At 39.2% G+C, this 12,632-nt stretch overlaps 2 protein-coding genes across 5 annotated transcripts in view; both read right to left on the reverse strand.

The window, feature by feature from the left end:
• The window catches only part of Epm2a (EPM2A glucan phosphatase, laforin), a 105,052-nt gene that overhangs the window by 55,613 nt on the left and 36,807 nt on the right, over nucleotides 1–12,632 (reverse strand). For all 4 annotated transcript variants that reach the window (XM_059272740.1, XM_059272739.1, XM_059272741.1 and 1 more), the window contains exon 2: nucleotides 3,553–3,727. In XM_059272740.1, the coding sequence (XP_059128723.1) occupies nucleotides 3,553–3,727 (175 nt within the window). The remainder of the gene's footprint in view (nucleotides 1–3,552; nucleotides 3,728–12,632) is intronic.
• LOC131918736 (zinc finger protein 431-like) overlaps nucleotides 1–12,632 on the reverse strand; it is a 61,235-nt gene that overhangs the window by 32,613 nt on the left and 15,990 nt on the right. Inside the window, exon 3 of the mRNA XM_059272945.1 lies at nucleotides 3,553–3,727. The gene's annotated coding sequence lies outside the window, so the exon portion shown is untranslated. The remainder of the gene's footprint in view (nucleotides 1–3,552; nucleotides 3,728–12,632) is intronic.

The following is a 12,632-nucleotide window of genomic DNA, read 5'->3' on the forward strand; positions in this document are numbered from 1 at the left end:
ATATTACCTATCATGAGTAGATCTACTTCAAAACCTAAGATAAACTCACACATTATACTCAGATGAACGTGACAAACCTATCAATCGGGTATTTTTAAATGAATAAGGACCTATATACATAGCTTTTCATTTAAAACTAAATACACATTTTATCTTGTCTAGTTTAAAATGAAGGTATATTATAGTTGGAATATCCAATGTGAATTAAACTAAAATATATGCATATATGTAAAAATATTCCTCCTTTATTCAAAAATGCTGCCTCTTTGGGGAAGTTACAATAGTTTTCAAATACTGTGTGCACAATAACCACATGGAGATGATGCAAATGAAAGTCCTCAGGACTTGGAGGAATATATACATATACACACAGATGTATATAGAAATATAACGTGGATAGTTAAATACATATTCGCTTGCTTTCACATTGTTATACCCTTTGCAACCTACGTGGAAAGGTTAGAAGTTGCAGGATCCAGTTTTTTCCTTGTACATGTGGGTTCCAGGAATTAAACACACATTGTCAGCCTTGGCAGCAGATGTCTGTACCCAATGGGCTATCCCACAAGCCCCACATTTCAAACAAACAAAAAAAAAAGACACACCCAACAGTCCACTTAGTTATGACACTTGACAATCAAAAACATCAGATGAGAATACAAACTATAAATGCATTTTTATGTGTTATGATATGTAACAGCAGATTAAGTTACCTAAGAATTCTGTAAGAGAGTTTGGGTGTAAAGCCAAGTTGCTTTAAGGAAAACAAATTCTACCTTCCTTACGCAGTTGAGTCCATGACCCATCATTCCTTCCCACCTCATATACAGCTTTGTTAGTGTATGTGGAGCTGAGTAATCTACAGTGATCTCAAAGAGCAAAGACTCACAAAGAGACACAGTTGGGTGGAGAGAAACAGAACCTACTTGTGTCGGGCATTCAACCAACACTCTCAGATTGAGAAGCCAATAATCGTAGAAGCTCATGCCAACTACATGTGATAACCAACCTAATTTTTCATGCAATAAATATGAGCAAATAAAAATCATTGGCCATTTTAGAGCTATAGAAGAGAAATATTTAAATAAAAAAAAAACAATTAATTGGGGGGGAGGAAAAAGGATCATCTTGGTAGAACGTTTGAGTAATTATAAGTATTGTAAGAAAGATCCATGAATACATTCATTCATAAACTAGAACAAATCAAAATCAAAATCAAAAGATTAAAATTCCCAAAATTTTATACAAAAAAAGTATTCTATAGTTTATTTTGGGGAAAAAATACTGAGAAAGTCTCCAAAATATAAAACAATAAAACCACAGGTGAAGAATATAGAATTTAAGAATGGAATGTGAATCCAACACACATCTAAGAAGAATCTTTAGGGACAGCCATCAAAGGCAGTGAGAGTGATAAGGTAATCACATCCTAGAAGGAAGTCTCTGAGCCCAGGACACAGCTCTTTGGAGGGTCTAGGGAGTTTTGCTCATGACAAATGAGAGACAACCCCCAAGCACATCCTCAGAAAGCTTAGAACAGCTCAGTGGGGCTGCTATTCAACCTTGCTGTGATACCTGCTTTCCCTGACATCTAAACTGTATGGACACAATGGTTCATATTTTCAGTTCATCTGTTTTTCCTTTATTTCACTCATTTGCGCCATTACCTCACTAGACTTATCACTCTTAATGTCAATGCCACAGTGAAAACTCGCAGGTGCATTTCAAATCCCCCGCCCCCCATGTCTCTGTGAACCAGACTGCTATCTGTTCTGTCATTTAAGGAGCATTTCAAAGATGCTCACGTTCATGGTTCATGTGTAACCCCTGTCCTTCTCACACCATGCATTTAATCCAGCAAGACTAACATCAAACATGAATTTGGAAGAAAGTATGTTTAAAAAGAATAGCAATGTTCTCATATTTTGAAGAATTTACAGTCTTTGCCTATTTCCTTCCTCTCAAGAGATCTCATCCAAAGCAATACATTTACGAAGGACACACTGAAAGGAGCTAGGGAAATGAATCAGTGGTTAAGAGCACTGGCTGCTCTTCCAGTGGACCTAAGTTTTAGTTCCAGCACCCACATGGCAGCTCACAACTGTCTATAACTCCAGTCCAGGAGATGCAATTCTCTCTTCTAGCCTGCTCAGGCACTGGGCACACATGTAGTATGCACGCATACATGCAAGCTAAACACCCATGCACATAAAGTATAACGAAAAAAAAATTTCAAGAACACACTGATGTCTCTTGCCGATTGGCACAAGCATTACGTGTTCAACAGGAAATAATATATAATATTTGAAGATTGGTTTACATTTTAGGCAATTGAAATATGAAAGACTTATTTACTATATTACATATAATTTCTATATATCTTAAAATGTAAAAGTAATGGCAATGAATCACTGGAGGCAGATTTGGAAAAAACAAACGCACAAAACATAATATGCTCTTATAAAGTAGGAAATGAGAAGACATGGCCAAGAACTGATAGCTCATAGAATTACAGTTTTTATGAAAGTGAGAAACAGAATGTTACAAAGTCGTGTGATAGAGATTAGAGTAGGGGACAGGAACAAATGAGGGTTAAAATTCACACTTGTAATAGAGGAAAATAAACCATGAACAAATAAAGGATGTGCATGGTATTTTAAATTCCACAGAAACTCGCCATGGAGTGGTTTAACATAATCACTTCTGATGAGTGACAATGAAGGAAATGTAATGACTCTCATTTATCATCCTCTTTGGTGGCTGCATTTTTGTTAAGGGTATGTGTTGCTATCACAATATTTAAAAAAACAAACACATAAAATAGTAATGAATGATAAGCAAATGACAATCTATTTATCTGTCTTATTTTTCACACTAAATATTCGAGAAAACTTAAATAGGGAGACTGTTGGAGCCCACTAGGTTTCCTAGTAACTGTACCCAGCAGGACAGCAAAAGGGGTTGATTGGATCACGGGCTTGGGTACCAGGTGTTTGTAAGGGTCTAACTAGCAAGGGGAGATCTGTTGCTCCACCCCTTGGCATTGTTATAAATAGACCTTTGGAATAAAGTTCTGGGCCAGTGGATAAGGATCCAGGCCCTCTTGAGTCTATCCTGTGTTTTCTCCCTGTAACTTTCCCTCTCTATTTCTAACTAAATCTCTTGTCCCTCATTCCTCAAGAGTTCCTGGGGTAAATAAGTGTGGGGGCTGGTCCACTACAGGAGACCACAAACATTTGTCTCCCTCCTGTATAAAGTAATAGAAAGGACACAAAGTGACCTGGGATATAGTAGAGCAATTTTTATAGTCAACCCATTGAATCAGCAGATTGGTTAACTACTATTCTGTCTAAATATGCAGATAGCTGCATATACATGAAATAAAGAATTCTATAAAAATCTTTCACACAGAGAACCAAAAGGGCTCATGTACTGACACACTGTTATTTATCTGCTCAAAGCAGGGCAGTTTTGAACTCAGTAAACATTTCCATTGTCCTGACACTACCTCTCGTCCTACTTTGAAGCTTATACACATGGCGCTATCTTTACCTTGAATAATGCATGGCTTGGTGGCCTGCAATATTAAAATAGAAGTCTGTTGTGTGCTTCATTTCATTGGTGTGCCCAGTGGCCTCAATCCAGTGTCCTACTGGGAGACAATAAACACCATCCACTAAGTTGTTTTCATTATATGTACAGCAACGGTCATGGTGAGGTCCATTGCCTAGAACAAGAAATAACAAACAGCAATTAAGTCAGTGTTTTGCTTAGACAACCTTGAAATGACTGGGATAAAATTAATAGTAAGACAAAAATAAATACAAAGTCAATTAATTACAAAACAAAACAGACTAGAGTCAAAGAAAAGTGGGCGTTTGTAAAGTTACTTATGAAAATCTTAGTGCCTATGTTCCCTCTAAGTAATGGGTTTTAATAAAAAGCTGCTTATTAGCTCTTTCAGAACTCCATGGACCCTCTCAGTACCCTACAACAAGCTATGACTCATTTTACAACCCAGTAACTATTTGAAACAGTTTAAACAGTCATTAATTTGCCTGGATTCCTTGTTATCTTTATAGTATGCAAATGTACTATTCAGGTCAGAAATAAAGTATCTTAGTGCCAATGCAAACAGTAAATACATAAATATGAATACATGAATAAATAGTAAAATAAATGATCACAACCAATTTAATTTGCAGGTAAAACCTGGATTAGTGTTACTTATAGATGAGGAAACTAAGTCTCCCAGAGGTTAATTAGCTTACCTAAGCCCGCTGAACTTCTAAGCTCTGTGTGATTATTAAGCTGACTCCCACTGGGCCTCTCTTTCAGGCCCCTGATGTCCTCCTACTATGCCCTGCCTCCTTCACAGGCACAAAAACACACGCTCCTCCTTCCCAAATAGAGCAAAGGAGAAACAGAAGCACATGTCTCTAAGAACATCATCTGCCTACTTTGCTGTTTTTTCCAATATCAGTCACACTAGATATTGCTACCTCAATGTCTGTGTGCTCCCCAGAGTCATGAAGCTCCTCCATTCCCCCTTCTTATAAGAATACAGCAGATGTCATCTATGAACCAAAAAGCAAGCCTTCACTAGATACTAAATATTGCTTGATCCTGCTTTTCCCCACTCTCATAACTCTGAGAAATATATTTCCAGTGTATTAAATCTCTCTGACTATGGAATTTATTAGAGCAGGGCAAATAAGACATTGGAGCCTTTATTTCTATGTACATTAAAATTCATACTATATTATAATTAGAACTTACATGCTCATCTCATTTCAAATTATCTCCTTTTTTATCCCACCTATTACATATTATAAATTAAACAAATGTCTGTGATTTGCCGGAATAAATTGTACTTGTTATGCATACAAAAATTTTGACTCAATTGCTACTTTTCAACTGAAAGTTGCTTGGCATAAAATCTAAAAATACTCCTTAACTAGTAGCTGATTCTCTAGAATATAACTGCCTCCTTTCAGCTAATAGACATGGAATTACTCGATTAATAAATCATTACTGATCTTCCTAAACAAGACTCCTCTCTCTTCTCTTGATGGCTAAAAGGCACTACACTATCTGTCCAGTGAGTACCTTGATATTTAATAGATGATATCCAAACAGAACAACAGGAACTCAACTTCGATGAGAATATCCAACACAGAAGTATCTATAGCAGTACTATTTTAACAGCAAATGCTGCAACGATATGTTTTCTCCTTCAATAAACATTTGAGACAGGTAGTGTGCAAAGTCATAGTAAGGATTTAGGTATTTAGCTTAAGGAAATTTAAAATTTTCCAGTCTTATGTAGCCATGTTACAAGACCACACTTTTATTCAGAAATAACTTTCTAATTAGAGTGAAAAAATTAATTCCGGAACGATGAAGTTGAGAGTCCAGGAGCTTGGCCAATAGCTCAGTTAGTAAAGTACCTGCTTTGCCAAGCATGAGGACCTGAGTTTGATCCCAAGAGCTCATACAAAGAGTTGGCACAGCAGCACATGCTGTGATATCAAAGCAGGGGAGACAGAGACAGGTGGGTCCTTGGAGTCCACTGTACATCCTGCATGGCCTATTTGGTGAACTCCAGGCAAATGAGAGATCCAGTCTCAAAAATGAGATGGATTGTGCCTAAAGAATGACATCTGAAGTTGTTTTCTGACTTCTACACACATACACATATATGTACATTTGCTCCCACAAATATCTGAACACATACTCAGATGTACACACACACACACACACACACACACACACACACACACACACAGGCATGCACACGAAGTAGTGAGTCTATTTAGAAAATAACTGCATTAGGCCAGGAATGTGATGAGCGAATATTGTTGATAGAAACATAAAAGACTGGGTAGATTCAGAAGGAAAAAGCTAGTAGACTTGTGAATAATCAGACATGGACAGAGAAGAGGGCAGGGGATCAGAAAGACCTCTAAACTTTCAGCAAACAACATAGTATTTAGAGTAGTACCATTTGCTGAGAGGAAAAATCTGGAGGAGATCAGTGTGAGAATAATGGATTACAAGTGCTACTCAAACAGCCAAAGGATAATATCTAATAGAGCTGGAGTTATGGATTTGACACCCTGACTAAGGACCTGGACTAAAAATAGCTAGCAATCACCTGTGTATAAACGGCATTTAGGCATATACATGAGTCACTGAGAGAAACAATACATTTGTTCATTCAATACCTGGAAAAGGAAAAGGAACTTACAGACACTCAGGAAGAAAAAAATGGAGGGGAATAATGGTAGAAGATGAAGAATTGTAAATGGACATTTCTCTCCTGCCAACCAGGTCCCAAATAACCACTCAGGGGCTTAATATTACTTCTACATGTGCAGTTGATAGATCAGGCATGTTACTCACTGACTCTTACACTTCAATTAACCCATATTTTTATTTATGCTTTGCCACGTGGCTTATAGCCTGTTACCTCATTTTCTACATATCCTGCTTCCTCAAGCAGCTGTCTCATCTCCTGACTCTGCCCTTCTTCCCATCATCCTTAGTTTGTTAACCCCGTCTATACTTCCTGCCCGACTACTGGCCAATCAGGATCTTATTAAACCAATTTGAGTGACAAATCTTTATAATGTATAAGAGGATTATTCCACAGCAGAAGACCAGCCTGAGTTAAAATGAAATGTAGACTAAAGTAGACAAGGCATGTGTCCTGTTAACAGTGATTATTCCTGGGAAGGGTAACTCAGTAGAGAAAAGTATCCATTCCTAAACTATCCAAACTAATTGATTTGTTACAAAGAGCAGGTGTTAATAAATGAATAGCTCATTCTCAGAAGTATCCAATATTTTACTAGCTTAATAAAAGAATATATATTGTCGGGCAGTGGTGGCGCACGCCTTTAATCCCAGCACTCGTGAGGCAGAGGCAGGCGGATCTCTGTGAGTTCAAGGCCAGCCCGGTCTCCAAAGCCAAGTTCCAGGAAAGGTGCAAAGCTACACAGAGAAACCTTGTCTCAAAAAAAACCAAAAAAAAAAAGAATATATCAAGTCATCACTATAATAGACTTATGCTGACTTAAATACCTCCTAAGTACACATAATTATTGAAGAACTAAAATATAAATTATAATGTTCAATAAAAATTGTAGATATTATCTTCCAAAGAATTTTTCACTGCTAGAATTTGTGTTTCTGAATACTTTTTTTTTTTTTTTTTTTTTTTTTTTGGTTTTTCAAGACAGTGTTTCTCTGTGTAGCTTTGCGCCTTTCCTGGAACTCACTTGGTAGCCCAGGCTGGCCTCGAACTCACAGAGATCTGCCTGCCTCTGTCCCGAGTGCTGGGATTAAAGGCGTGCACCACCACCGCCCGGCTGAATACTCATTTTTTTTTTTTTTTTTTTTAAAGATTTATTTATTTATTATGTATACAATGTTCTGCCTGCATGTATATCTGCAGGCCAGAAGAAGGCACCAGATCTCATTACAGATGGTTGTGAGCCACCATGTGGTTGCTGGGAATTGAACTCAGGACCTCTGGAAGAGCAGTCAGTGCTCTTAACCTCTGAGCCATCTCTCCAGCCCCCGAATACTCATTTTTTATACACAGATGTTTTAGACAATTTTTATGGGAGTCTTTTACACCTAGTAATCCATGTTATACAAATTACGTTACAGCGATTAAAGTTTTTTTTACAATAAAATCATTACCTTTTGAATTTAGCCAAGGAAATACCAAAAGCTAGTAATAAATTTTATTTGGTGGAATTTCTACATCCAGGACTATGGAGCAGATTTATTTGTTCTTTTTCCAGAACTGGACATTTAATGCACACCAACGTAAGAGAACTTAGAGGATCAAGGAGCAGAATAAGCCACCTGGAGACTCTGGGGCACAGGGACAGCGCACTCTTGGCTTCTGTGAGGCGTTCTTTGTTTGCTTTTCATACTCCAGACTCAGATCTGAAAAGCCAGTGACCTGCTAACACCAACAGGGAGAGACAAGAGAAAACACAACAGAACTGCAGTCTCTAGCAAGGAAAGGAGAGGGGTGGCTAAGAAAAACAGACCTCTTTCTTGTATGTGTGCACACAAGTATGAGAGTGAGTGTGTGTGTGTGTGTATGTGTGTGTGTGTGTATGTGGTCTGTAAATATACAACACACATATAAATACAATATATGTATTGTGTTTATGTGTGTTGTATGTTTGTGTGTACATGTTGTATGTTTGTGTATTTGTATATGTGTACATGTACATGTTTGTTTCCATGTGTGGAAATGTGTATGCATGTGTATATGCACTGTATGCTTGTGTATGTGTATTGTATGTTTGTATATGTGTTCATGCATGTGTTGTATAACCATGTATGTGTTATGTTTATGTAAACATGTATGTATGTATATGTTATATGTGAGTGTTCTTATGTGTTATGTGTTTGTGCATATGTTCATATATTTATGACTATGCACATGAGTGTACAGGTCCATGGGCCTTTGTGGGTAAGAAAAGGTCTCTCACTAAACTGACAGCTTGCCATTCAGGGTAAACTAGCCAGAAAACCTCTAGGACCCCGCCACCACTACCTCCTGACTGGAGTTACAGATGTGCTGCCACACCTGGCTTTTAGACAGGTGCTGGGGGTTGAATTCACACTGTCACTCTTGCACAGCAAGTATTTTAACCACCCTACCAAATCTCCACCTCACAACTGTGATCTGTAGGTTAATACCTGCTCTGTGCCAGTCACACACCACCACCAAGGCATGGACCTACACTCACCCACACAAGCAACAGCCATGTGTGACTCCACCGTCACCAGGCTGGAGTGAGGCCCTACAAGCCACTCACTAGGGCAGGACTACAGGAGGCCAAATAGAGGACTGAGACTCCCAACAATTTTTCTGGCAGAGTCTGTGGAGAACAGGCAGAATGTAAACATTTACCTTCACGTAGCCTAAGCAGGTGTCTCATCCTCTGCCACTGAGGAAGCCAAGTCAAAAACAAGGTTCTCAGCCGGGTGGTGGTGGCGCACGCCTTTAATCCCAGCACTTGGGAGGCAGAGCCAGGAGGATCTATGTGAGTTCGAGGCCAGCCTGGGCTACCAAGTGAGTTCCAGGTAAGGCGCAAAGCTACACAGAGAAACCCTGTCTCGAAAAACCAAAAAAAAAAAAAAAAAACAAAAAAACAAGGTTCTCACAAGATCCAGTATCTCATTAGGTATTACCCCGGATGTTCAATTTCCAAGCATAAGTAACCCACTGTATCCAGAACCATGACAACCTCAAGCTTATTTCTTAAGGAAGATGTTTGGTGGATTCCAGCACCAAGATGACAGATTATAAAGACTCAACTGTCTCTTATGACTGATTTCAAACAAAAGAAAAATCATAAAGTCCCAGCAAAGAAAAAAGATAATGAAAATCAAAATGGAAATTTTACAACTAAAAAAAAAGAGATTATTAAAAACACAACTCAGTGGATAAACTTAAGAGTAAAATTGAAAAATGAAAGAATCAGCAAACTTCAAGTGACTTACAGAAATTACCCATCCAGAGAAAACAGAAAAAAATTAGACAAAACAATCCTCAAAGATGTTCACTACTGCCCTGGCATGACTCTGTCCTGCGAGTCTGTTCTGAGGAGCAATAGGCAGTTTTCCCCATCTGACTTCTCTCACAAAGTACGCACCTCCACCTCATGGAAAATTGAGTGGACATGAACACCAGCCCTGTTAGGCCTCAAAACTACCTTCTCCACAGCATCAGAGTGAAATAAAAATGCTTTAGGAAATAAGAGATTGCTTCCAGAATGCAGGGGTGGGGTGGGGTGGGGAATGGATGGCCAATCAGGACGTCTCCTAGTCTCATCTCAATCCCCTTTCCTGATTGGCCATCCATTCCCCACTCTTATGCTGTAGAAAACTTTACTGCCTTTCACAACCTGTGCAAATGCCTCATCTCTGACCATGTTTTAATACCTTTGTATCCTCAGCTGCTCAATAAACTTTTGAATGAACCAAAAAAAACAGATGTTTACTACTATAACAAAATATTTAACATTCTTATAAGACAAGGCAAAGATGGCATTGAAGAAAACATTGGAATAAATAATGCCTCAAAAATTGTGAAATTTATCAAGAAACAAACACAGATTTAAGAAGCTAAGTGAAGCTTAACCAGGGTACTCAAAAGAAATACATATTAAGACACATCGTAACTTCTTAAAACTGGCAACAGAAAGTTTTAAAAAGTAGGCAGAGTACAATAATAAAAGCAGATCCGGCCTGGAGTGTGTGCTGGCCTGTAATCTCAGAAGTTTGCACTGGGATGTGGAGGCAGGAAGAACTCAAAGTCATCCTTGCTACAAAAGGAAATAAGAGGATAGAGGAAGAAAAAGGCTATTCTAACATCAGCAAATTTACCATTAGAAGCCATACAGGCCAACGGACATGGCAGGTCTCAAGCCCTGAAAGAAAACTACTTACCAAGAACCTCTTATTCAGTAAATGCATTCTCCAGAAACAAAGAAAAAAATAACAAAACAATGCTCAATGAAATAAATCTAGGAAATTTTCTTGCTAGTTTGCAGGAGGCCATGGGAGTGAGTATACAGCAGGTGACAAATAGTATTTAAGAGGTCCACCCGCCAGCCTCACCTGATGAAGAGCCCAACCTGGCAATGCCATGGAGTCACTGACTGTAAATGACTGGTTGTTCCTGTCTGTAACTTTTCTCATATGCCACTTCATTTCTTCCCTAATTGTGGCGAGCCACAGGAATACGAAATAGAAGTCCAGCTGTATATTATAAGCTATACCTTGACGAGCCAAGGGTCAGTCGAGTGGGAAAGCCAATCAGCAAGGTCTATTGGTGTTAGGCGGCTTAATATTCAGTTGTGTCTTGCTATGAATTCCTTGTGCTCATAATTCTCCTAAAGAGTGTGTGTGTGTGTGTGTGTGTGTGTGTGTGTGTGTGTGTGTGTTCTGCCTCTGAGCTCCAGGCCCCCTCTTTAGCATTTGTTTTGGGTATCTGCCTTTCGCAAATATCCTCCTTGAGCTACTTCCTAAGATAAAGTCAGCCCCAAACAAAGTCTTAAAAGAAGAGCAAGGAACAGACAGCTACCAGGCCATCTGTTAGATGCCTGAGAACCCCCCAACTTAGATAGAATGTCCTTTCTGGGACTACATGCCTCACAGGCCAAATGCCTACCAACCAGATGAACAAGCTTTGTTTCTTGTGCAAATCAAGGTCTCCCCTCTCCCCTCTCTCACTGTCCCAGAGAACCTTAGGTCAAAGGGAGTTTCCCCTCAGCAGGGGTTTCGAGCTCTGATGCAGATTGACTAGCTATCAGTACTGTGTCCCTGTCCTGTCCCGTCCCCCCACCCACCCACCAACCCACCCACCCCCACCCCCACCCCCCCACCACCCACCACCCACCACCCACCGCCACCCTGACAGGAAACTGGCGGCAGAGGAAAAAAGTGAGTTTTAACTTTTAGTAACCTATAGACTTTCCTACCCCATCACCTGTATGTCTATAGTTGATAGATTCTCAGTGTCTTCACCTGACCACAATAAGGATACATTTCTAGCACATAAATTCCTTTTCTGATTTATCCCAACTACTAACTGACTCCACTCTTATCTCTCCCCTTTTAGGTTGCAAATAAAGTTGCCAGGAAGCCTCTAGCAGGGACCCCTACCATCTTATGCTGTATACAAAACATAGGGTGTTACTATCTGGGATAGGATATAAACCAGTCCCAGGGGAAGGAGAAGGAGGAAGGACTGAAGGAAGGAAGAACTGAAGGATGAAGGATTGAGGGACTGAAGATGGGAGAGAATTAGGATTGGAGAGAACTAGGAATGGAGGGAACAGAGAATTGAGGGAATAAAGAATTGAAGGAATAAGAAATGGAAGGACTGAAGAACTGAGGGAACTAGAAACTGAAGACTGAAGGATTGAGGAATTGAAGATCAGAGAGAATTAAGAATTGAGGGAACAAGAAGGGAACTAAGGAAATAAAGAGAGATCTGAGAAAGTTGAACTGGTGACTGAACGATGTGACTGAGGAATAAACGAATTGAACTAAAATGCTCCGAAGCAACTGGATTCATTCCCACGCCGTTAGTAGTGTCTCTCTTGGGCCCCTGGATTTGTATAAATTTAAGGCTGGACCTTAAATATTATACAAAACATAGTAACAGCTATGGGTATGTCCCCCACTTCTGTGTTTAGCTCATAAAAATATTCCATCTTTGGGCACACATATAGTTGTGGATGGTCAGGAAGATGATTTGTTTAAGTTGTATAATTCTGATGATTAGAAATAATACTAGAATATTTTCCATAACTGACATAGGAAAGTAACAGTATTTTCAGTCACAAAGATGCTAATTTTGGACTTCAGAACAAATTCAAAACAGACTAGCAGAGAATACACAAAGATAAGTTCCAGGTGTTTATTGATGAATCAAGGTCAGAACTGAAGCAACTTTGGTAGACATAACCCTCTGCAGTAATTCTCTTTCTGCATGTACCCCAACCACTCAAGGTTCAGTCAACTACTGCTGCTGTTAAGTCTTGAATTTCAATGTCATTCTCTGTCTGGGAACACTAGCCACCCAGGCT

Source organism: Peromyscus eremicus, chromosome 8b (assembly GCF_949786415.1).
Source record: "Peromyscus eremicus chromosome 8b, PerEre_H2_v1, whole genome shotgun sequence".
Classification (NCBI taxonomy): Eukaryota; Metazoa; Chordata; class Mammalia; order Rodentia; family Cricetidae; genus Peromyscus; species Peromyscus eremicus.